This window comes from Balaenoptera physalus (assembly GCF_965194825.1).
Source record: "Balaenoptera physalus genome assembly, chromosome: 9".
In the NCBI taxonomy this organism is placed as follows: Eukaryota; Metazoa; Chordata; class Mammalia; order Artiodactyla; family Balaenopteridae; genus Balaenoptera; species Balaenoptera physalus.
Genome location: NC_138888.1, coordinates 28,715,720 through 28,742,338, shown reverse-complemented (window position 1 = coordinate 28,742,338; position 26,619 = coordinate 28,715,720). Strand labels below are relative to the sequence as shown.

The 26,619-nt window shown below is 42.5% G+C and overlaps 1 protein-coding gene and 1 long non-coding RNA gene across 2 annotated transcripts in view; both read left to right on the top strand.

Annotated features, from left to right (window-relative positions):
* Positions 1-26,619, top strand: part of LOC309667007 — a 361,110-nt gene that overhangs the window by 241,939 nt on the left and 92,552 nt on the right. The gene's annotated exons all lie outside the window — the stretch shown is intronic.
* LOC309666899 (uncharacterized protein) lies at positions 128-10,271 on the top strand (the record flags this gene model as incomplete). The annotated part of the gene is made up of 3 exons (XM_082475036.1): positions 128-1,726; positions 2,510-2,615; positions 10,066-10,271. The coding sequence occupies exons 1-3, from the start codon at positions 1,703-1,705 to the stop codon at positions 10,269-10,271; spliced, it is 336 nt and encodes a 111-aa protein (XP_082331162.1). The 5' UTR covers positions 128-1,702.

Sequence of the window (26,619 nt, the reverse complement as noted above, 5' to 3'; positions counted from 1 at the left end):
CAGCAACGAAGACCCAACACAGCCAAAAATAAATAAATAAATTAATTAATTAATTTTAAAAAATCAAATATGTCCTGCAAATCAAAACTACAATGAGGTATCACCTCACACCGGTCAGAATGGCCATCATCAAAAAGTCTACAAACAGTAAAAGCTGGAGAGGGTGTGAAGAAAAGGGAACCCTCTTGCACTGTTGGTGGGAATGTAAATGGGTGCAGCCACTATGCAGAACAGTATGCAGTTTCCTTAAAAACCTAAAAATAGGGACTTCCCTGGTGGTCCAGTGGTTAAGACTCTGCGTTTCCATTCCAGGGGGCACAGGTTGGATCCCTGGTCGGGGAACTAAGATCCCCGCATGCCATGTAGTGGGGAATCCAGCAATCCCACTCCTGGGCATATATCTGGAGAAAACTATAATTTGAAAAGATACATGCACCCCAATGTTCATAGCAGCACTATTTACAATAGCCAAGACATGGAAGCAACCTAAATGTCCATCGACAGATGAATGGATAAAGAAGATGTGGTATATATACACAATGGAATATTACTCAGTCATAAAAAAGAATGAAATAATGTCATTTGCAGCAACATGGATGGACCTAGAGATTACCATATTAAGTAAAGTAAGTCAGACAGAGAAAGACAAATATCATATGATATCGCTTTTATGTGGAATCTTAAAAAATGATACAAATGAACTTATTTATAAAACAGAAATAGACTCAAAGAAATAGAAAACAAACTTATGGTTACCAAAGGGGAAACAAGGAGGAGGGATAAATTAAGAGTTTGATATTAAAATATACACATTACTATATACGAAGTAGACAACAAACAAGGACCTACTATAAAGCACAGGGAGCTATATTCAATTATCTTGTTAACCAGTGATGGAAAAGAATCTAAAAAAGTATATATAACTGAATCACTTTGCTGTACACATGAAACTAACACAACATTGTAAATCACCTGTATTTCAATAAAAAATTTTTAAAAATCACATGTGTCCTCTAAGATAAGAATTATCACTTCAGATTAATTTATTTAGTCAACTATCCAGGTTAAGAATGGGACATAGGATAGATGAGTTTTGATGGCTGACTAGGTCAAGTGAGAACCATGGCATAACACATTAAATCCCTATGGAGGGACAGGGTCTAAAGGAAAATCACAGAAATAAAACTCGGCATTTAGGCTTTGCCTCTAGAGTGAGATAAATCACAAGAAAGAAAAACCAGTACTTTGAGTCAGAAATAGGAGAGGCCTTACTTCCTGTCTTGGGCCACAGCTTCTATGCTCTGCTTCCACTTAGAGCGATAATTCTCATTCAAGACATGTATCTGATAAAACCATGTGTTTGGATTTCCTGAAATTTCTCTGACTCTGAATATGGACTTGTTCCCAAAAACTTCCACGCCCCATCTGCCCTCATGAATGGGCAGTTCCCATGAGGCTCGCAGAGGGGACATGGGGAGCTGCCTGATGCCTGCCCACGGCTGCCAGATGTGACACAAGTGGCAGGTGGAGATTTATCCTCACAGAGATGTACACACCACTGAATTCACCTTTTAATTTATTGCCTGCAGCAAAATAGAATGAAATAAGAGCTAATAAAATAACCCAGTTGGCCAGAAATTGTTCTCCATCCTACTTCTTCCGAGTACTCTAAACCAAGGTGAATCATCCCAGCATCTACCAGATGTCGGAGGTGGTTAGCCATGCTGTAAGTCTCTGGGCTCCCTCCCTCCCGCCCTCTCCTCCTCCCCTTCTGTTTTCTTTCCCTTCCTTCTTTCCCTTCTCTTCTTCCTTTCCTCCCATCCTTCCCTCTCCTCCTGCTTTCCTTCCTTTCTTTCATTTCCTTCCATCCTTCATTCATTCAAAAAATCCTTGCTGAGGGCTTACCCCGGGTCAGATGCTGCAAAGAAGAATGAGACAGATCGTGGTACAGAACCCCTTTTCTCCACACACACACACACACACACACACACACACACACACCACACAAACACACACACAAACACACATAAACACACACACACAAACACACACACACACACACACCCCTATTTGGGGATGCACCCGGCAGCTCCTCAGAATGAGATGGAGGTTGGCTTTTGTCACATTGCACTTAGTGATGAGGCATACCTGATGCATGCTAACGGCCGAGACAGGATGGGACAGCGAAGGTGACTGATAGAAGATCTGCGTTTGACTCCTGGCTCTGCCTTTGACTCTGAATGACCTTGCCCAGGGATCTGGGCTGTAAGATCCTAGATGCCTTCTCAAGTCCTCTCATTTTCCTCAACTGATTATAAGATCTGAAAGATCTGAAGTGTTCAGGGATAATAATGAGGAACCTGGTCTTTCAAGGTCAGAAATGTTAAAATGAAAGCAATTTTAAAAAATCTGACTTTTTGAAACCCTTGTTTATCAGGGAATAGATGATAAATGTAAGCAATTCCTATTTCCACTAACGTAAAATATTCAAATTGCTTTTCGGGGTCAGGCCTTTGCAGCAGCAATGCGAACGAGAGGGAGGCTGTTGAGCGAATCACAAAAAATTTCTGCAGAGAAGCAGCGCCACCTGCTGGCACTCCATGGTGCTGCATGTGGTAGGTATAAACCATGAGGAATCGTCAGTCTGGGGTTTCACTGAATACAGAATCAGGAGCATTAGTCTTAATCAGAAGATGAAACTTTAAACTTTGACAAGACCATCAGACTGTGGAAAGATTTCTCTACAGGTTAATTTTATCCATGTCTTAGATTTACTTTTGTATCAAACTGTTCATCCATGCTATACATCTTTCTTTATAAATCAGCCTCAATAATACATACTAATAAAAGCCACTTAGTCAAAATCAGTTATTTTGAGTATATAGCTAGGTTGAAAGGTCTAAATTGTTCCTTAGTTCAGAGTCCATTAATCTATCAACCAACTCGTCAGCTCTCCAAATCTCCCTCCAACTCTAGAATTTAGCCACATGGAGAGTTCTATTACACACAGGGCACTTTCTATATTGAGGGAAATACACAGTGTACGATGCATTCCTGGTCTCTCATTGTGGAGAATTAGCATGAAAATATACAAACATAAATAGCAACTATAAAAAGTAAATAATCAGGCTAATCAACAAATAAAGTGTGTCCCAGAGTGGAATGGCCCTCACTGCTTTGAGAACCAGAGCTTCAGGCAGGGGGCCAGAAAGGGTTGTATGGAGAAAGGGTTTCTTGAGTTGCATCTGGAAAAATTACTAGGATTCGGATAACAGTCAGGGATGTTGGAAAAACTAGAGCAACACAAAAAATGGAGGCAGAAAACATGTTAAAAGTTTTTTATTTAAAAAAAAAAATGAAACGCAAGGCGTTTGATAAACACCAGGAAGATCTACTTAACCTGAGTAAGACTTTTTAGGAGAATAGTGTGAGATAAGGCAGGAAAGGGAAGTTGAGACATGATTAGATGATTTCGTAAATGCAAGAATAAGGAGTTTGAGCTTGTTCCTGTAAGCCATCAAAAAGCACTGAAGATTTCTGGGAAGGAAAATAAAATGATCAGAACTGGGTTTTAAGATGATTTACCTGACAACGAGATAGATACAGGATGAAATGACTCTAAGATGTGAAAAAATGCCCTGAATGTGTAAAAGACACAGAAGTGAAAAAGAAGGGGTTTTTTAAGATCACAAATGTTTACACAAAAGCAGAAGAGGGGGACTTCCCTGGTGGCGCAGTGGTTAGGAATCCGCCTGCCAGTGCAGGGGACACGGGTTCGAGTCCTGGTCCGGGAAGATCCCACATGCCACGGAGCAACTAAGCCCGTGTGCCGCAACTACTGAGCCTGCGCTCTAGAGCCCGTGAGCCACAACTACTGAGCCCGAGTGCCACAACTTCTGAAGCCCACGCACCTAGAGCCCGTGGTCTGCAACAAGAGAAGCCACCCAATGAGAAGCCCGCGAACCGCAATGAAGAGTAGCCCCCGCTCGCCACAACTAGAGAAAGCCCCCACACAGCAACAAAGACCCAAGGCAGCCAAAAATTTTAAAAAAATAAATAAATTTAATTAAAAAAAAAAAAAAGCAGAAGAGGAATCTGACTCTGCAATGCTTTTCTGAATCAATGAATATATAATAACTTAAAATAATTCTGAATATTAAACCAAGGGGAGGCCCACTATACAGGAAGAAAAAAAGAAAAAGGACCCCCTCCACCACGGCCAAAAAGAAGCTGCTATAGAGGGAAGAAAGTGATCCTGACCCAAAGCCTGAGGGAGACAATAAGAGCGTTAAGGCCCCAGAGACTTCTAGATTAATAAGAACTGAGAACAGAATTCTTTAGACATTGCCTACACATTCTAGACAATACATAAGTAATGAATGAACTGATTAGTTAACTGTTTAAGATGCTTTTATTATAGAGGCTTGGGCAGGAAGGAAACAGACATCACCTCCTTCACAATGCAGGTGACAATTTGAGCGACATCCACATAATTAGCTTTCCAATTTCAGTGTCGTGTCCAATGACGTGAGCTCTGCTGTGCCAGGTGGACCATTTGGAGGTCTGTGCCCACACAGAGGCAGACATTGGATCTCACTCTCATACCTCCCAACACCCATTCTTTTCCCTAAGGCTGGATTAGCGCAATCATTCCGGATTGTCTATTTTGTCAATGTCCTGAAAACGAGGGACCAGCGCTGTAAGCACATTGCTCTAGAAGGGCCCTACCCATCACAGCAGTGAACAGGAGAGAATGTCTTCCTGCTGCAGTTCGTAGAACAGAGTATGTGGTTGTATTCAGCTTGGGTCTGGGCTGGACTCATGGCCGAGATTCTTCATTAGATACTCAAGTGAGCAAGGTCACTTCCAATCTGTCTGTGCACTTGGTTGTGCTGAACCTCAGTATGGCATATTTTTTATATTACTCCCTAGAGACTTTTACCTTTTTAATAGCATTTCAGCCCCCCACCTAGCACTGGACCTAGTACCTGGTAAATATTTCATAAATATTTAGTGGATGAATAAGTAAGTGAATAAACTTTAAAAATTTAAATTCTGTCTGCAAATATATTTACCCTTCATCTCAATTTCCAAACATCTAAGAATCTGACAAGCTTACTCTACCAGCTAGGAATGCTTTTGGCAGCAAGTAACAGAAAAATTCATGCACAAAAAATGTAAACAAATAAGTTTGTTTTGTTTTGTTTTTTCTTGTGTAATGAGAAATCTGGAAGTGGGCAGTCTGGACTCATGCTGCTGTTCAGTGACATCATCGGGGACCATGTTTCCTTCCATCTTTCCAGACCTACCTTCCTCACCTTATTTGTTTTCATCCTCGTGCTGTTTGTCTCTTGGTCTCCAGTGCCTATTGCACCTACAGACATCACATCCACATTCTAGGCAAGAACAAGGGAAAGCAAAATTTTCCCAGAAGCGTCACCTTGCAGACTTCCCTTTGCATCTTATTGGACAAAACTGGATCACACAGTCATCCCTGGACCAAGAGGAATAATTGGTTTAGAATAATCACAATTCATTCTGAGGTATTAAGAGTAGGCCTTATCCTTTCTGAAATCAAAGGACTTCTACTACTACCCAAACAAATTTGGGTTCTGTTAACAGAGAAGGAGGGGTATGGATACTGGGTCAACAAAGAGAAGTGCCTGTCACTCATGCCTTCCACCATGTATATTCTGATAAGCAAGTGTTTGTACGACTTTTCCAAGGTCATCAAAGTCACGAAAGTCATGCTATTAGTCTAGAATTTAATTGTAGACCCTGAAAATGACTTGTTTTTATGCCCAATGGGGTCATTTATTTTCTATCATGAATCTGGAACAGGAATTTAAAAGAACCTTAAAATGTATAAGTGTTCCAATTTAGGATTTTAAGTCTGCCTACTTTGACATCCCACCAACACCCAGTCGTCTTCATTGCTTCCTTTTATGTTCTAGATCTGACTCCCCATAAAAATACAAGTTTGTGTAAGGCAATGATCATGTCTTATCCATGCCCGGTTCACCAAAACCTAGCACAGCAGTTGGCATGAGCTCAATGAATATTTATTTTAAAAATGAAAGTGTAGGTTAGTGATGGATTCGACAGACTGTTATAAAATGAACGTTCTATTTCCATTAGAAAATTTATCTTGGAAATACATTTTTGGTGCAACTAAAATTTCAGCCAGCAGGTTGATTTTCTTCTTGTGTATATCTTTTATTGAAACAATACTTGTAGTGAGTACTTAAGAGTCAATTTACCTGTATATCCATACAATCAAATAGGATTTAGCAGTTTAAAAAAAAAAAAAGAAAAAAGAACAAACTACAGAAATATACTGTGGCATGGATGAATGACAAAATCATTATGCTCAATTTAAAAAGCCAGGAACAAGAGACCACATGTTATGTGATTCTATTTATATGAAATATCTAGAAAAGGCAAAGATATAAAGACAAAAAGTAGATTCATGGTTGCTGGGGGGAAAGGGGGGAATGGAGATTAGCGGTAAATGTGTATTAGAAAAATGATGAAAATGTTCTAAAAGCAGATTTTTGCTGATGGTTGTACAACTGGGTAAATTTACTTTAAAAAAATCACCTGAAAGGGGTAAACTATATGCTATGCAAAATAAGCCCTGATCATGTATTTTAAGTCAATTTAGGTCTCTGGAAGTTTTTCAGCATTAACAAGGAGGAACACCTTTCTGCATGAAGTTCCAAGTAAACATGAACTTCTGCCATTGGCAGGGCAGGTTTTAAATGCAGAGAGCATAGCTGCATTTGAGAAGCACATTACCCCACAGATAAATCTTCAAATGGACCCTCCAGCATACCTAGATTGAAATTTCCAGCGCCAGCATTGGCAAAACTATAAAGACATTGTCTCCACTAGACCCACATAAAATGCTCTCTGGGTCTCTGTGCCCTCCCTGACCACAGACCTTGCCATGAGCACACCAACTGGATTCTGTGGTAGATTTGCTGGTTAATGCTGTGGGTCCCAAGGGAATGAGAGACACACAGTTCTAACTAATACTGACTCAAGGTGTCCGCAACAAAAAACACAAAAAGGCAAAAAGAAACAACAAAAAAGACAATAAAAACAGATCTTTTACTCTGTCCACTGTGATTACTTCTTAGCATAATTCTTACTTGCTATTTGTTAGTGTGCTTGAAAGCCTCTCTCTCTCTCTCTCTTTCATTTCCTCTCTTTTCCCACTTTGAGTTCTATTATAAGGACTCCATTCTGTTATGCTTTGTACATGCCCTGCCTCTCTTGGGAGACAGAAAAGCTTCAGGAAGGGAAAACAGGGGAGGAAAACCCCAAACCATCAGGCCACCAAAAAGGTAGACATAGTGTTGTTAAAAACACTATGCTTTTCAACAAAAGATGCTTGAAAGGCATAGGATGCTTTTCAAATGTATTTCCTTTGTAGGACATATAGTTTATGTGCAGGTTTTCACCCTTTTAAATAAGGCTGTAGGAAGCAGCATGTAGCTAAATCATTGTGCATATTTAAGATATTTTCTGTAATCAACTCCTAAAAGTGTTATTGCTGATTCAAATTTGTGCACATATGTATACAGATTGAAAAATTACGCTCTAAAAATTTTGTTCCAATTAACCCTTAGCAGTATATGAGAGTGCTTGATTCCTTAGTCATTGGCTATTGTCCTTTTTTAAAATCTCCATTAGTCTGATAGGTAGCAAATCGTATTCCTTGTTTAAATTTGCATATCTATAAGTATTCATGCAGTTGGATGATTTTTCTATTTTTATTAGCCACGGTGTTCTGCTCTCATTAGCTCTTGGTGTTTAAATTCACAGTTCAGTTAAACTCTTTGAGAAGAAAGCCTTAGCCCATCTTCAGCTTTCCCAGTGGTTAAGGCTCAAAGCAAACTATGAACCCAAGTACCAGCCGGCAAAACCGACTCCAGCGTTGGATTTCAGGCCAGGAGCCTGCAGTTCTGGATCGCTCTCCACCACTTTCAAGCACTTGACCAACTCTTGAAGCATAATAGATTTCTTGGTTACAGATAATTTAATCAAAAAACTTCAAAGAGTTCTCTGTGCTACCTCTGAGGGGACAGATAAGCTCAGAGGTCTTGGAGGATGTAATCAGATCAGTACAGCCCTATTGAACTAAGAATCAGGCTTGCAATAGAATCTTTGCAAGATAAATTTAAATAACAATAAACTCTTTAGTGTAAAGTTAAAGAGAATGAGAGCCCAGCTCACCTCTGCACAGTCCTCAGGGTCCCATTGTCACTGATTAGTAATTCCCTTCCTTCCTGCCTGCCTGCCTTCCTGCCTTTAGCTCCTCCTATTTGGGAATACCTGTACAAGGTCTTTGAAATTTCAAAACAAAGAAAGTAAGTAATAGACTCTGTTCCAAAGGTATGCATAGGACACACATTCAGAAAATAATTTTTAAATTAGGGGTTTTTTTTTTTTTTGAAAGGAAAAATCTTTTACTGTTTTGACACCTTTGCTTACTACAGTCTAGTAAAAGGAAGATTCCCAAAGGTGAGCTATTCATGCTTAAATTTTTGTAGAGGTGAAAGTAGCAAATGTTATTTTAAAAAGTTAAGCAATATAAAATTGTGTAAAGCAAATAGTAAAAGTGGCCCCGTGCACGCATAATACCACCGAAAAGAAGCCACAGATGTTTCACTCCCCAGAATAACAGTGTGAATGTGCCCTTGTGGACATTTTCCCATGTCCATGCACATTTGTAACATATAAGTAGCAAAATGCTGCATGAGTCTTCTCCCTTAGTCTTGAAATTTTGGCTAAAGTTCCAAAGCTGAGGCCGGTAGTCTCAACATAGCTTCATGTTGTAAACACAGTGCCAAGGAGCTGTCCCAACTCCCTTCAGCCTTATAAAGGTTGGCCAAAGTGATCCCTGACCCTCACCCCACTGCCCCATCCATCCTCCAAAAGCAGAAGGTCAGTCTCATGGAAAGAGAAAGGGAGCCATCCAGGTAGTGGATAAGGTTATACCCAATTAGGGTGGGTCCTTAATCCAGTATGACTGGTGTTCTTATGAGAAGAGGAGAAAAGACACAGAAATGCAGGGGAGTGATGGGGTTCAGGTCAGCTCACCCCAAGAGGTGCGACTCTGGCATGCGCATTTCAAGCTGAAAACAATAGAGACACAAAAGACTCAGGAAGAACCTTTGAACTTCCCTCTTACTGCCTAAAAGAATGTAAGACAGGAGGCCTGTCCCAGGAAGGAGCTATCACCTTGCATAGCTACAGTAAAGATTAGGTGTGGTGAACAGGGAGGAACCTAGCAGAGCCCATTTGATCCAAGTCCTCTCTGTGTCCCATTGTCTTTGGATGGCCCAGCAAACATTTGTTTTGTTCCCTGTGAATTTGAGGTTCTTGATGTCTCATCACAGAAAGAATTCAGTGAGAGACAAAGCTATAGGTAAGAAGTGGATTTATTTAGAGAGAAACACAGTACAGACAGAGTGTGGACAATCTCAGAAGGTGAGAAAGCCTCAAAGTATGGCGTGGTTAGTTTCTATGGGCTGGGTAATTTCATAGGCTAATGAGTGGGAGGATTATTCCAATTATTTCAGGGGAGGGGCAGGGATTTCCCGGAATTGGGCCACTGCCCACTTTCTGACATTTTATGGTTGGCCTCAGAACTGTCATGGCGCTAGTGGGTGTGTCATTTAGCATGTTAGTGTATTATAATGAGCACATAAGGAGGCTCAAGGTCTACTGGAAGTTGAATTTTCCACCATCTTGGACCCAATTGGTTCTAACCAGTCTTTGCCATGTCCTATGGCTCTGTCATTCTTTTAAAGGTTATGCCCTGCCCCCTTCCCTCCTGTTTCAGTTTACCAAACATTAACTCTGCTTATCTTCCTGTGAATGACCTTACTTCCTCTTAAAGCCTCAGACCTCTGCCTCCTTCTCCTTCGTTCAGAATATGTACTTCACCTTACCTTGCTGTCTTTGGAATTCTTCCTATGTATGTGAATTCCTCGTGCACACATAATCAATTCAATTTTTTCCTATTAATCTGCCTTATGTCATTTTAATTGCCAGAAAAGAACAAAGATGGGAAAGAGGAGGTTACCCCTCCCCCCATAAGAGAATGCCACATGGTAACAGAGGCAGAGATTGGAGTGATACATCTGCAAGCCAAAGAATGTCAAGATGACCAGAAACTAAGAGAAAGGCATGGAATAGATTCTTCCCTAGAGCCTTCACAGAGAGCATGCCCTGCTGACACCTTGATTTTGGACTTCTAGCCTCCAGAACTATGAGAGAATAAATCTCTATTGTTTTAAGCCACCTCATTTGTGATGCTTTGTTAGGGCAGGCTTGGAAAACTAATACTGAGGCCAATTGATGTGTGGTCAAGAAGAGGGAGGGATCAAAGATGACCTAGATATGCCTGGCGTGGGCCACTGGGTAGATGTTAGTGCTATAAGCAGATAGGTAGGGGATCCCCCGAGAGAGAAAACCAGGCATGGCTTTCTTGACATAAGAGAAGCCATTTTTGACCTAAGCCATTTTGTGATCTAAGCCTGGCCAAAATGCATGTCCTTGAACAGGTCTCAGTAATTAATGATCTTAAGAGAACAAAAGAATGCAGGAACAAATGACTGTTATCAGGCAAGAGAAGTAACAATAGCAAAGGTAACATATCATCGTAAAGACTCCCAGGTCCATTTCAACGGTAAAGATTAGCCTGAAGCACTCAACCACCAGACCAACTGGAACCTAAGGGATGATGATGTTGACCTTTTCTGACCCTCAGTGACATCAATCAACTAAAGCGTGGACTCTGTCGACCTTTGCTCCAATTCTATGCTGAATTCTCCTCTGCTCAAACCCCATCATGAATATGCATACACCACCCAAGTCCCTTCATGAATATGCATGTACCCTTAGCTTAAAACGTCCCCAATTTTGCTGTTTGGGGAAACACAGCTTTGGGAAAGATCCCAGTGTTCTTACTTGTTGCAAGTAATAAATCCTTCCTTCTCCCGATCTTTGGTTTGTCTGTCTTTTGGCTCAAAACCCACCAAAAGGTGAACCCAGTTTTCCAGTCACAATGCCATGAAACATGAACTGTAATAATGGATATAGAAGATACACAAGGAGGGGCAGTTGAGTTGGGGCAGGGCACGAGTAATGAGTTCGGTGTCTGACATGGTAAGTCACAACCTCACGGTCCACCTATTTGGATATGTCCAGTCAGTGTTTAGAAGGCGAAGCTAAGCAGATCAAAAAGTACCTGGAGGTACAGGTGATGCCTTGGGAGATGTCAACTTCGTTTGAAAAGTGTCCATATTCAAACTGGAAAGCCTTCATTCTCTCAAATTGACAGACTCTGCTCTGTGATAGAAACATTAATTTCTTGGCAGATTTATACCCAGAACCAATCTGGTGAGTTCTGAGAACTAGATTTATTTCCCACCCACCAAGGATCCTCATCTTGAGCTGATAACTCTAGAGCTGACATGGGTCTGCTCTGGCTCCCTCCGCCCTACCCCCTACCCCCTGTGTGATGCAGGCAGCCCAGCAACCCAGAATGTGTGAAACTCACTGCGGGAAGGGCAGGAGGCGGGGAGAGGGGTGCCCTGTCCCTGACTAGAGGGCAGCCCTGGCCAGGATGCTTAACTCTCAGAACCCCATTCACAGTGAGAAACCACAGTGGGACGATACATAAAGGAGAGTGAGAACTGAAGTAACCTCACAGTCAGCAAAAGCAGTTTATTTTACAGAGGAGGAAAATCAGACCCAGAAAAGTTCAGTGGTTTACTCAAGGTCACAAACAATTGGGGTTCAGGGCTGAAACCGGAAAGTGCTCTTTTCATTACAGCATTTCTAAGGTCTCTTTTAGCCTTTAAACCCTATGCTTTATAAAAAGTTTATAAATAGAATGGGGGTGCTAGAAGTTTCTAAATAGCACCACACACCAAACACTGCTATTTATAAGAGAGAACTAATTGGAATTCATCAATCTCACAATTCAGTCTCACATTAATTTTGTGCATTGGAGCGAAACTTGTATGGCAGTTCATTTGAATGCAGGTCGGTCAATCAGATTGCGCCTTCAGATCTTCAAGAACGTTCAAGAGGTCTGTCAAAATCCTTTCATGCATGTGGGATTTTCACTGATGTTCCCTGCGACCCAGCAATTGGGTTGGTTAAAAATTTTCCCTAACATGCCCCACTCCAGCTCAAAAAAGGAAAACAAACGTGGTGACAGCAGCCTTGCCCTAATCTCAGTATCTGGAAATTGTGAAAAGTAGCAACTGATGGCTCTCCTGGGTGAGGTGTTCCCTGAAAAAGGGCTCCCCTCAGGCCAAATCAAGGCAGGCTCCCGGGGCTGAGCTGAACTTGGAGTGTGTCTGACAAATGAAGGGTGGGGTCTACAGAGGAGCAGGCGGCGGGTGCATTCTCCTGCCAGCTTCCACCTCCAGAGGGAATCACAGGCCAAGACTCAGCTGCTGCTGGAAGCTGCCAGCTATAGAGCAGACAGTGAATCTTCCAGAGGGCAAGAGAGAGGAAGGCAGAGAGGATGTCCCTCTCCCTGACCCCATCTCTTTTTCTCTCTTACTCTTGTCTTTGTCTTGGGCCGTCCAATTTCCCCTCCTTCCCTTTTCTTTGTCTTCATTCTTATTCTTCCTTCTCTGCTCCTCTTTCTCCTTCTTTTTACATTTTCCCCCTTTACCATGTCTCTTCCCCCAAATCCTCTACTCCAACCCTGATCTATTACTGGATACATAGAAATGAAGTCACTTTCAATCAATATAAGTCAATAACTTCAATGCCTTAAAAAGACGAGTTTTATGGTAATAAGTAGGGTTTGTTCTTTCCTCCAAAAAGGCTGCAGTGAGTACAAATGGTCATGGACTGGCCACCATGGAATCAGAGATCACCAGCCCGAAGAGGACACACCAAGCGCCAGAGAGGCAACACCATCTTGATTCCCTGGCTGCCTGGATGGCCAAGCATCAAAATCTTCAAAAGTTAATATGGATTCCTTGCTCCATTTCTTTTTTTCTTTTTTTTTTTTTTTAATTAATTAATTTATTTATTTTTGGCTGTGTTGGGTCTTCGTTTCTGTGCGAGGGCTTTCTCCAGTTGCGGCAAGCGGGGGCCACTCTTCATTGCGGTGCGCGGGCCTCTCACTATCGCGGCCTCTCTTGTTGCGGAGCACAGGCTCCAGACGTGCAGGCTCAGTAGATGTGGCTCACGGGCCTAGTTGCTCCGCGGCATGTGGGATCTTCCCAGACCAGGGCTTGAACCCTTGTCCCCTGCATTAGCAGGCAGATTCTCAACCACTGCGCCACCAGGGAAGCCCCTTGCTCCATTTCTTAACTGAGATGGTAAACTGGACATACATAGGAACTACCCCTTCTACTCCCACCATATAGAACAGGTAGAAATACTGGATAAGACATATATATTCATATACACATACATATACATATATATATATATATATATAATTTGCTATATAACATATGTATATGCTGTATAATACAGCCAGATTCAAAAGAAAGAAATAAAATCTTGAGGATAAGACCTCTAAGGACAAAGCTGTGAGAAGGTGTTTGAGCCCAGTAGCCCTCATGTGTTTTGGGAGGAGCTATGTGTCTCAGAACTGTTGCTCTAGAGTTCTAACCTCAAGCCCCTACTCAGCAGGTGGTTGGAACTGCGTGAGGCCAAGGGTGAAAAAGCCAAGTGCCATCCCTGGTGAGTGACCAGAAAATTATACCCCAGAGTTGTAAAGCTGATAGCATTTCTTCCAATCACCTTTGAGGCTGATCAAACCATAACTCTAATAACGGGCCCTCCCTGAAAGTTTTAATCTATGCAGATGACAGAACCGGAAGAATCTTGCAGTGAAACCTGCTTTAATTCTGTATTTTGCATCTCATGTCAGCAAATAAGCAGTTATCACAGAAATAGGCCATTGATATCTAAAGCCAAATCTTTGGAATGCCTGGAATCAATCATTCTTTTGTTTGCCCAAATCCTGTACCAGACATAGGTCAGATGTATCCAACAGGCACCCGTTACTGGGTTTTATGAATGTTAATTAACAGCTTCATTGTTGGCAGGCCATCTAGAGACACTCAGCTGGAAAGACGGGCTGCTCCACTGAAGCTGTGGATGTACCTGGCCTCCCATGGAGGCTGTAAGTCTTAAAGGAGTAGCAGCATGGTGGGGTGATTCAGGCCCATGTCGATTTTGCAGCATGCCTATGAACGGCTGTCTCCTGTCCTGCTCTTATTTTGATTCTAACCCTTTCCATCCGCCTGGGAGGGTCACCTTCCAAATACTAACCTAAGGAAGTGGTGGTCGCCATTTACCATCCAGGTCACTGAAATATGAATTTACAACAGGCTTTTCCATGCCCTCGGGTAGTAATGCCTACATGTGTGTAGAATTTTATAAGTTTACAAAATACTTTCACAGGATAACCCAGTTCCTCTGAGATAGAACATGGGGTCCTGGTTTCTAACCACAAATGAGAAAAAGAGGTCAAGGAGGTTTGGTGACTTGCTTACTGATGAGCTGGGCTTGGGTCCAGGTTTCTGGTTCACTACACCAGTGCCCAGGTGGCTTTTCCTTCCAATGACCATGACCTTCTATTATCCCTCTCTTGACACATTGCCTTTAGCTATCCCATACCTTTTTCTTTTTATTGTGGTAAAATATACATAACATAAAATTTACCATTTTATCCATTTTTAAGTGTATAGTGTAGTGATATTAAGTACATTTGCCTTGTTGTGCAAACATCAGTACCATCTACCTCCAGAACTTTTTTCTTATCCCAAACGGAAACTCCATACCCATTAAACAATACCTCCCCAATTCCTGGTAACCACTGTTCCACTTTCTGTCTTTTTTTGTTTGGCCTTGCCATGCGGCATGCGGGATCTTAGTTCCCCCACCAGGGATCAAACCCGTGCCCCCTGCAATGGAAACATGGAGTCTTAACCGCTGGACCACCAGGGCAGTCCCACCACTGTTCTACTTTCTGTCTCTATGAATTTGATTACTCTAGGTACCTCATATAAGTGAAAGCCTACACTATGTGCCCTTTTGCATCTGGCTTATTTCAATTTGCATCATGTTTTCAAGGTTCATCCATACAGTAGCAATGATCAGAATTTCATCATTCTTAACGCTCAATAATATTGCGTTGTATGTATACACCACATTTTGTTTATTTATTTGTCTGTTGAAGGTGCCCTGAACTCTCATCTCCTTCTTTGGGAAATAACACTTCCGTTATTTTTTAAGAAATTAGCTCTGCCCATTGGATAACGTCTGGTGGAAGTATTGATTATGATGTTCTGGGCTGAAAGCAACCCAAGAAGCTGCTCTTTCCTAGAATTTGAAACCCAAGCAACACGATAAAAAGAATAAAAATGGAATAGGCTTAAAAAACACAGCCATAACCAGGTAAGACTGAGTAGTAGTTTTGGCTACATAGAGATGTGCCAGTTTTTATTAATTCCCAAGCCTGGTCTTCTAGCCTTCCCTTTGATTATGTGAATTATACCACAGCCAATAGTAGATTCTGTTGCTGGAAACCAAAGAACTCTAACATTCATCAAAACCGAATGAGGGGTACCCCACTTCCACAGCCTCCATTCTAGTGATGGGCATGACCTATGGTCATCTTAAAGAATGTATTCAATGTTTATTTTTATATTATTTATCTACATACATATGGGTGGACAGGATACAGAGTGCAGGGGGTAGGGAGAAGGAAAAATAAAAGTTTGTTGGCATCTATTTGCCCTATAAGTGAACTTGAATTTCCTTAAAGAAACTACTTATCTTCACTTTTGCTTATTTTTAGGTCAAACCTGGGCCTAATGTATAAGGACTTACTTAATTGTCAGTACTCAGAGTCTTTATAACTTCCTGCAACTGGTCTCCCCAAATTCATTGGGAGTCTTTGAAATGTGTTTACAGAATAACCTACTTTCATAAGCTCTCTACAGTACCGAATACCAACAGTCATACTCCTGTTTTCACTGACAAAAATAAGTCCCATTTCTCTCAAAATACTCATTCATTCAACAAATAATTAGTAAACACCTGAAATATACCAGGAACGAGTCTAGGTTCTAGGGACCCATTAGCCAACAGGACGGACATGCTCTCTGTCCTCATGAAGTTGTTTTCTAGTGGGAGAGACACAAGGTAATTAAATAATCAGGCAAACTATGTAAAATTCTAACTCACCTTGGAAGGAGGATGTTGCCCAGCCAGGGATGCAGAAAAGGCTTCCCTGAGAACCGGTGATTGCAATGAGTTTTAAAAGCTAAGTAGAATAGGTAGGAGTGACTGAAGTGGATGGTGGGAGCCTGAGGGGGGAAGGGTTTGACAGAAGAACAGACAGCACAGGCAACTGTTCTATGGTTGAAGATGGCCTGGCACCTCTGTCTCATGAAATTTCAATCCTTCCATTCTTATTTCGCCTAATAGTTTTCAAGTGGATTTTCTTTTGTAAGTGCTATAATATACTGTATCTAATGTTGAACTCGCAATAGCTCTGTTAGACTGAGAAGGATCAGGCTTGGGCTTGGTCCCAGCTTCTGCAGCTGTTTCTCGCTCCACCTCTTTCCATCTTCCACACACACCATCCACTTGAACTTCATACACAGGCTCAGCAGCCCTGCCAGACTGAGCATCGCCTGGGCTGGGAAACAAGGGATCAAAGGAGCTCCAGGCTCAAGTCAATATGAAGTCTGGTCTAACCCCAACCTTGCGCCTTAGTTCTCATAACCGAGTCCCTAAGATAAGACTATTTTACCTGTAGGACTAGTGACATCTCCCCCCTGGATAACCATCCTGTTGCTGGCATTACTGTCTAGCACCGGGGTTCTGTCTTGCTTTTTCCTACCTCCCTCCTGGGGATCAGAGCCCCACCCCTGAATTCCAGCAGAGCCTTCTGTCTACAGCCACATCGCCTGAGACCAGCCCTGCTTGCCAGAGTTTGGGAAACTCTGCCGCTCTTCCTTCCTATTGTAATGTCTGCCCTTCTTCTTCCAGCTGTTTGCAGTGACTGCTCCCTGGTGGTCATTGCCTCAACGATGCTCTCACTTCCTGCCCCAGCTCTGCTGGGCAGGCCCTCCAGCACCTGGCCCACTTCGTTGGGGACATCCAGTGCAGGGTCCTAGCTCTTTCTAGACTCCTACAGCTAACCAGGCCGTGCCCCAGCCCTACCAGACCTTGCGCTGAGCCATACAGCAAAACCACCTCTTCTTACCTTACTAATCCAAGCTCTTCTCACTCCGTTCAAGTCCTATAACCAGTAAATAAAACTATGTTAACTGGCGTTTGTGAACTCCAATTCAGATGTAAAAAATAATTCATGATCAGAGAGGCATTTTCTTTTCGTTGCTTGAGGACCACCATCGTCCTCGGCGTGTACTTCCTCGGCTGGTCAAGAAACATTCATAATGAAGCCATTTTCACCCGATGAAACTCACACTGTCTACAGATTGACAGAGACCATGAGCCATAAACCAAGTGGCCAGGATCCATGATGATTAGATCAGGGTATACAGATAGATCTGACGGAATCTCACTCACTTCGCCTCCCAGAGGTCCTCCAGGATTCTTGTGGGGAAAGGCTACACGTGGCTGCAGGGGTCACCTAGCTCTCCCACCCCAGGGCTCTCCCACCCCAGGGCCCTCAAGACAGCAGAGAAATGAAAAGCATCAACTCTTCCCAATACAGAGCAGCTCTGTGCAGGGAAACAGCCAGCCCCAAAGGAGCCCATATTTCCCCAGCCACCTTCCATCCCTGCACCAGGAGGGGACTTCAGTGCACATCAGCTCATGCGCCAGGTCAATGCCAAGGACGACCAGTCAGGCTGGACTTTTTTTTTCTGTTCCTGCTCTTTGGCACAATTTGAAGCTAAGACGAGTGTCTCCTCATCTGTCCCCATTCCCTGCCACGGACCAAAACAAAACCACTCAGCCATTTCCTTAAAAACTGCACAGGTTGCAGAGAGGCTACTCTCAAAAACTGCACCAGGGAACATTAGTTGTCATGCCACCTCACATGCTGTCTCAAGAACCTGTAACCTAATACAAATCCCCATAATCTCAACGCTTCATCTTACTTAGCAATACTCAGTGACAGAAATGCGTGTACAGGTTGCAGGGGAGCCCGTGATACAAGCTCTGAGCACAGGCTGTTCCGACCATATCTGAGAAATACCTAAGGGTGGAGAATGTTTGATGAGGCAGATATTAAAAAAAAAAAAAAAAATTCCAGAGACCGGCACACAAATAAAATTACTCTATAAAACATACCAAAAATAAAAAATGAAAAGAACGAGGTGTTCCACATCCCCACTCCCAGGTGAGGTGCCCACACAGGCATCACACACACCAAGGCAGCTGCCACTGCAGGCCCTCTGTCTGGTTCTACAGAGAAGGTTTAATAATGTTTGTAGAAGGAGTCATCCCAACCTCCTCAGCTTTGGTGAGCACATGTCACCAGGATGAGAAAACAAACAATTATTATTCTGTTGTTTTTGTTGGCTGCCCGGCTTGCAGGATCTCAGTTCCTCAACCAAGGATTGAACCCGGGCCACGGCAGTGAAAGGCCAGAATCCTAACCTCTAGGCCACCAGGGAACTCCCAGATAAATTATGTCCCAACACAGTGAAACTCTGAAAGCAAATGAAGCTGAGTGCTGTGGTCCCAGGTCTCCCACCACAGTTACGAAATGCAATTCATTAATGTCATTCCCACTGAGGAGGATTTGAGGTTGGGGATAACTAGTTCAACTCCAGATTCTATTCTTCCCATTACCTTCAAGTCATTTGCCAGTCACTTCAGCACTACCCAGACCTTGGTAAATGAACCCCCTCTGAGCCGGCCATGGGTCAGGCAGCCTCTCAGTATCTTCCATCCATCGTAAGGCAGAGCGAGCCAAGTGGGACTCAATGACTGAATAAGGTCAAATAGGATTGAGGCACGGTGTGCCCTTAAATCTGGCCAGTTCCAATATATACATCATTTCACAGCTCCAACAGAGGGAGGTGGGTATAGAAATATTTGCATTTTAAAATCCCATGCTAACATCATTAAGGTAAACCCTGCTAGAGAAATGTAACAGTTTGCGAACTTAGGCTTCAAAGGATTTGAGAAGTTGTTAAAAGAAAGAAAGTTTTTCTTACAAAACATGCGTTTTTAGGGACACGATTATTTAATTCAGGAAATCTCCATTCAGTTTAAAAAAATCAGGTCAAGAATAAATATCCAAATGGGGGAAATTCCACACCATAAAATAAACATCGAACAGGCCAAGCAAAGTTTAACGGGAGATCAGAAATTCCTGGAGGAAAGGAAATGAGGATGTGAAAAATCATCGTGAACCAAATAGCTCCCCAGAAGACAGTGAGTGTCCCCAAATTAAACAGAGACTCCCAGGACCAGAATGCATTGCTTCAGTTAACCTACCTCAGAGGACCTGGCTTCTTTTAAGGAGACTCACACTGAACACAATTCACTCACAGTTACCTCAGCCTGGGCAAAGGGATAAAAGAGATGTCTGTTTAGAAACAATCCTCTTTTGCAAGAGCCACTAAATTCACCAATTCCTGAAGAATGGAATCATCCTCTAGAAAAGAGTAACATGATCACAATAATGTTTTACTAAAACTGTCTCCATGCTCATAAATGCATTTCCTTTTCTAGCATTTCAGTATCCCACCCGTTAACTAAATCCTGTGCTTTTCCAGACTTTCCTGACCATTTCCTATGAGGAAAATACCACCTTGTGATAACTTCCACCTTGCTTTGTATTTTATTTACTTATATGAGTTTGCATTATTTAATTTTGTTTTTATTCTTTAGTCATCTTTTTTCATTCTCCCTCACTTAAAAGCTCTGTGAAGCAAAAGACTCAGAATCTGGTCTTCTTTTTGTGTTTCATTGTATGACCCTACAAATACAAAGGGTGTTCGAAATATTCTCATTGAATATTGAAAATACAACATACTAAAAATCAAACCCTTGATGAAATCTCTGTTCTAAGTTATTACTGAAAAGATCCGTTTCAGATACAAAATCTTGAGAAAACTATGAAAAATGTCCACTTCCATTTCACACTCATGACCTGGACTTCCTGTCTACTTTACCATAACAGACTAGTAGTTAGACTTGGTAAAGTCCTCGTGGGTTAGTTCAACTCCTTTTTTCATAGACCGTCTTAAAATGATGATTCTACCCACTGGCACTCACCTTTTTCATTTCTGTCCTCGAATAAGCCTGGAGCCCAGAAATACAGAATCTGTACTAGCCCTTGCATTTTCTCCTTGTTCATATGCAGCTCTCTGAGTACACAGGGCCTTGAAAACCCTATGTTTAAAAATCCCAATTACTCACAGCATCCACATCACTTGCTCTCCAACTGGGCACGTTTTTCTCCCGGAATATTCTCATCCAAGTGTAACATCTGAATATTGTTTCACTTAGACGGCAACGGGCATTGTTTTCTTTAAGAGATGGGAAATATATAAAATAAAGGGGATCAGTAATATGCCACCCCAAAATATACCATTTTGGTATAAGGATTATTTTGAACTGAAAGCAAAATATCTACCAAAAAACAGGGCATAAATTCCCCTTGTGCAGGTGTCCCCCACCCTCTCCCCCACCAGAAGGGGAACAACCTTTATCACCAGAGATGGAGGCATCACCAGAGATGGAGGCATCACCTAGGTGAGTCTGCATAAACAATTCTTACTAAATAACTCTTATCTAGCATTAGTTTCCTCCATATACTTACCTTCCCACAATTTACCCTCCCTAGAAGCCCTAACCCTCTTTCCTTCACTTTGTCCCTTCTCCACAATCTATTGCCCTTTGTTAAAATGGTATAGAAGCCCTTCCTGAGTGGTCTGAGGGCTCTGGCTCCACTCCCCACCACTTGGGCCACCAACCTTCTGCCAAGAACAAGCACCTGGCATCAGGTTGTCTGATGGGCCAGGACGCCTGGCTTCTGTATTCTTGTTTGTGGGATGAATGCACCTACCCAGAAATAAGTAAAGACTAGCCTAATTATTACGACTTGGTTTCAGTCTCATCGTAAATAGTATGTTATTTCTCCAGAACACAAGACAGTTCATACAGTCATATAGTGATTTTGATTTTTATTAAATTTAGTACAGGAAACTTGTATTCAGTCTCCACTCTGTCAAAGGCACCAGGGACTTCCCTGGCAGTCCAGTGGTTAAAACTCTGTGCTTCCACTGCAGGGGTCTGGGAACTAAGATCCCGCATGCCCCGTGCCACAGCAAAAAAAAAAAAAAAAATCCTGGCATGCATCTAATATAAAAAGTAATCCCTGCCTTCTGGGAGCTTACAGTCTGTGGACAATAGAAGAGTGCTGAAATTCATCTTCAGAGCACTGTGCGGGAAGCATAGAGATGACACGTGTATGTTTCAAAATATACAAATGATGACAAAAGGGAAAACAGGACTGGGCCACCTTCAGATCCTTCAGAGCTTGAAAATTAAATGTTGCTTTCTGTATGGTTGACCTCCAAAGCAATCAAAATAGGATATACAAATCTATCTATTGCTGCCAAGGTTTAAATTATTTTTCCAAAAGGGGTTGGTGAAGACAGAAGGAGATTTCTTCTATGATGAAGGAGAGGTGAATGACAGGGAGAGTGTGTTGAACAGTCTGAAGTAATTACAGCATTTATTTAGGTTTCTGGAGTATCTGGTTCTTGTGATAGATAGCAAAGCAAAATGAACAGTCAAAAGGCAGAAATAGCAAAGCTCATGTTATCACGCCACGGGATGTCATATTCTTTCTATAAACAATATAGTGCAAAGGTTCACGGAGAGTGAGAAGTCTGGCCTGGAGCAATGTTTTCAGTACTCATCATTTTTGACAGTTACAAGAAATCAAGGGAAGGGATTTTCTTGTCTAATTATTTCTAACCTTAAAGTTCAGGGAGTTAGTCTTTCTCAAGATTAGGATGCACTAAGAACATCCTGAGGAAAGGGTGCAGTGCATTCCTTGTGACCACTGTCAGGGAGCTGTGAACGCTCTCCCTTTATTTAGGCTAACAGAGGAAGGGCAGGAGAGGAGAGGAGAGGGTGGTCACAGCTCGGAGCAAGTGCTTCATAAGCGCTTTATGTCACCGCCACAGGGAACAGGGCAATATCCATCCTGATGATGGAACACAGTCTGACCACAGACCACTAACTCAGCCCAAGTCCCAGCCAGGGGCCATGGAATCCCAGGGAGTTATAAATAACCCCTTGGAACTGCTTTCTGGTGATTTATTACTATTTAGTAGGAGAGTGCATTTCACCCAAGATACCTGAAATGAATGCAAAAAGGACTCCAGAAGCAGGTATTCTGCTCAACTTTAAATATCAGAGAAATAGTTCAAAAATCCCCCTGAAGAGATAAATATGCTGATCTTCAAGTTTTTACCCATCTTGATGATTCTTACACGCTCTGATTTCTCAAGGATGTTGCATGAAAATCAGATTTCTCCTATTTAGAAATTTGTGCGCCCCTGCTGCTTATTTCCCAGAGGGAGACCTTGTGATCTGATATGTGGACCCCTTGATGAGATGCTCCATGCTGCGGAGAGAGCGTTTGATGCCTGTGCGGGAATCCGCTTCCACACTGGCAACCAGCACCTGTGAGCTCGTGCTGCCACAGAAGTTACTCCCCATCCTCACCCCTGCAGCTCATCTGCCCCTGACAGGGGCACCAGCCATGCTTAGAGTCCAGAAAGGGGCTCCCACCCTCCTTCACCGTTCATTATTTCTGAGATTGAAACATTCAGATGAAGTACTTCTTTTACATAAAAACTCAAACTGTAATTAAGAACCTTCCCCCCACCCCCCATATCTTATCCTCAGTGGAGATAGAGGTCAGCTGCTTACTATCTGTGGGAGGAATACCAAAATATTTACCAGAATTTGCAATTATTTCCATTGTCCTCAGAATACCTCTACCTCTTTGATACTTGTGTATTTCTGTACGTCCAGTTCCAACAAGAGGCTCTATTTGCTGTAAGATCTTTGGCAAGTCAGTTAATCCCTTTGTGCCTCGGCTGTCCATCTGGGAGTGGGAGAGAGCTGTACAGGCTGATCTCAAGATCCCTGGAGACTACCTGGTTATGATTCAGTGACTCCACCAGTCCTTACTATTCCAAGGAGTCTTTTTCAAAGTTTTGTTAGAGAAACTGTTGAGTCACACTGGAATGGCAATTATCTGAGATTGGAGTATAATGATATCTCCTGAAATAAAGACTGGACTAAGGAATGTGGATGAGAAATGCAATGAGGTGTGGGATGCGAAAGCTTAATCAGAGCATGGAGGGGGCATATCCTGGGCCAACAGACAAGATTAGGCAAATTCCAGACGCTTGATGAATGGCCGGCTGCAATCAGAAATATGACTCTTCCCAGAAGAGCTACCTAGCATTTGTTTGGCAGAAGCCTCAGAGTAGTGACGCCAATGGTTTGCCCAGGCCCTGGGTGAGTCAGTACTGACTGCAGCGCTGACAAGTGTGGCAACAGAGACTAACAACGTGAACGCTTGGGACCGTTAGACTAATGAACACCGGGACATATTCCAGAAGGCTTGCTTTAGATACGCATGAGCAAAATGTCTTCCTAAAAGTACACCTGGAAACGCTCATCTGCAAAGCCTGAAGTGAGGGGCTCATCACTGGGACAGCTTGGGGTGGATCCATCCACTGTTAATGGCGCTGACAGGAAGCTGCAAGCAGCTCCAAGAAAAGGACACCAGAAATTGCCAGGAGCTAAGCAAATCCAAAGCAAAGAAGGATCACAGGATTTGGAGATTTCTTTTAAAAGTCTGGGCTCAGGCTTAGGGGAGTATCCATTACAGACGGCCAGAAGGGCCTCTCACCCTCTCTGCGTGGGCAGGAGGGAAAGAACAGGTGAGGTGGGAGGAGGGGTCTCCTGGGTCTGCCTCTCTAAAACCTCCTGCTGGGCAGACCTGCAGCACTCAGGGCGCTGGAGGACATCTTCCAAGGTTAATTTAGGTAAGTTTCCAAAATAGTTTGACTTTAAAAACTGAAAACCAGTAACAGGTATTCAGATATTCAAAATATATAAATATTAATTGCAGCATCAAGTAGTATGTAAGGCCCATAAAGATGGGAATGTGATTTTATGCTATCAAAAATATCCACCCCCCAAAAAATGATGGAAAAATGGATTCTTTTTACTTACACCCCTTCTATTTTTCCAAGTCATGTCACATTTCAGTTTGCTTTGTCTTATCATGATATCTGAATATTTTTTATTTCCTTTATTCTAACGGATAGAACAGCCATACATGTACCTTCTTACATATCTAAGATCTTCCAGATTATTCAACATGTTCTTCAATCACTACTTCCTGTCTTCCTTGTTCTAATTTGGGCCAATTGCCTTCTAGGCCTGATTAACAGCTGGTAACTGGAAACACCTTTTCATTTTATTCCTCGGACAGTTCTGTTCATTGGATTCAGTTTTCCTTTTCCTGCACTACATCCCCAAGTCATTCCAGGATAAGTACATAGGACAAACTTTCTGAGTCATTGGATATCTTATTTTGTCTTAATTCTTGAGTAACAGTTTGCTGGCTATAATTGCTGGCAGAAGTTCAAAATAATTTTCCCTGAGAATTTTGAAGTCTTGCTCCACTGTCTTCTAGCATCTATATTATTAATCTTCTGGGGTTTTTTGTTTTTTGTTTTTTTGTAGGTATCCTGGTAATTCTCTCTGAAAGCTTTATACTAGGAATTTCAAATTTTCAACAGAATAGTTCTTGGCACATGGTGGATATTTTCCATCTGAAAATCTTTCTTAGGTCAGGAAAGTTATCTTTTCTAATTTATTTGATTATTCATTTTTGTTCTCTGATCTTGGATTAGTTACATATGAATAGATTTCTAGATCTATCCTCCAACCCAACTTTTGGATACTTTCCTTTTCTGTCATTCTCTACATTCTGAGCTCTTTTCTCAACTTTATCTTCCAGATTACTGATTTAGTTTTCAGCCATACCAATGGTTCAATTCCCCTGATTTTTAAAATGTATTTGGGGAATTTTTAATTTGTCATGGCTTCTTTCATGTTCCCTGCCTGCTCCTTTTTCATAGTAACCTCTTCTTTTGTGGGAACCCACTATTGCCTCAAACCTCTCTGAAGATGCTAGTTCACTTTTTCTTGTCTTCTTTCTTTTATCTGTTTCTCCTGTGGTCAGTCGCTCTTTCACACATCTTGACATTTCTCTTTTACCAAATATTTGATGACCCTTCATTGGTCCGTAATATTTTTTTAATAAGAAAGCATGTTGGTTGGTTATTATAGGTAGTTGGCAAAGTTATTCTTTGCAGTTTGGAAAAGCAGTTTACCCATAAGACCCATCACTGAGTGGGGGACTAACTGTACAGTTCCATGTGTGAGAGGGTCAGAGACAGGCTTCTTTTTAGGGTATTCGGACAGTTCAGCTTGTATCCTCATAACTACCGAAGTGAGGTGGACTTTATCACAGATGGTGAAACTCTTCGGTGGATCTCACCCTTAGGTGGAGTTGCCTTTCCTTCCGCCTCCTCTGAGTTGCATGCGAAGGGCCCGAGTTATCTCCCGCTTTGTGCCAACAGCCATACAGGACGCCTTCCCCAGGAAGCTCTTCTACTCCGGTTTTTGAGCACTTCCTTTGTCTCTAGGAGGGGCAGATGCTGCAGCCAGCTGCTCCAGCGACCTGGGGAGTGGGGAGACACCTGCACCCGTGATTCACAAAGTGTCTTCTAAGTCCTTCCATGCTGAAAGTGTAATCAGGTCCCACCCCAGACCTACTGAATCTGAGTCTGCATTTTAACAAGAGTCCTCGGTGAATCAGACAGAAGCACATCAAAATCTGAGAAGTGCTGCTCCGCAACGTCCTTGTTCCTGCCCCTTCAGCTCCTGCTCTCCATCCCTGATGCCTGAGCCCAGGCCCTCGGAGGCTGGAGTGGCTCCACCTCTGGTCAGCACTCTCCTGGGCATGCCCCAGCTTGTCTTTCACATCAGCCACTCTCCCTTTTGGTATATAAGTATTTCCTACTTAGGAAATAGTATAGTAAACGCCCAAGGGTCCATCATCCAGCTTAGAAATAAAATGTTACAAATATAGTTGAAAGCCTTGTGACCATCTCTCCTGATTCTTTATTTCAGTTCTGAGCACAGCCCCATGGCCACAGAGGTACCGCTCTGGTGGGACTCTGTAGTGGGGTAGGCACAGACCCAAATGGCACCCTTAGCTGAGGTGGGGCCTGAGACAGTATGAGATGGCCAGGGATGGGTAAGGTCTTAGGACTAAACTCACCCACTTGGTTGGAATAGAACAGATGAGGAAAAATCTAACTGGGGCGCTAAGACATTGTAGCCGATGGTTTGAACAACTGAGAACTAAGGCAGTGGTGAGTTGAGGGAGTACAGCAGTTGGTCAAATCTGCATCCATGAGACTGACATGTGAGCCCAGAGGAGCTTCTAGAGACCCAAAGAGACACAGATACAGGGAAATGGCATCTAGAATGTGTCAGTAGGAAGCAGGTCCCTCC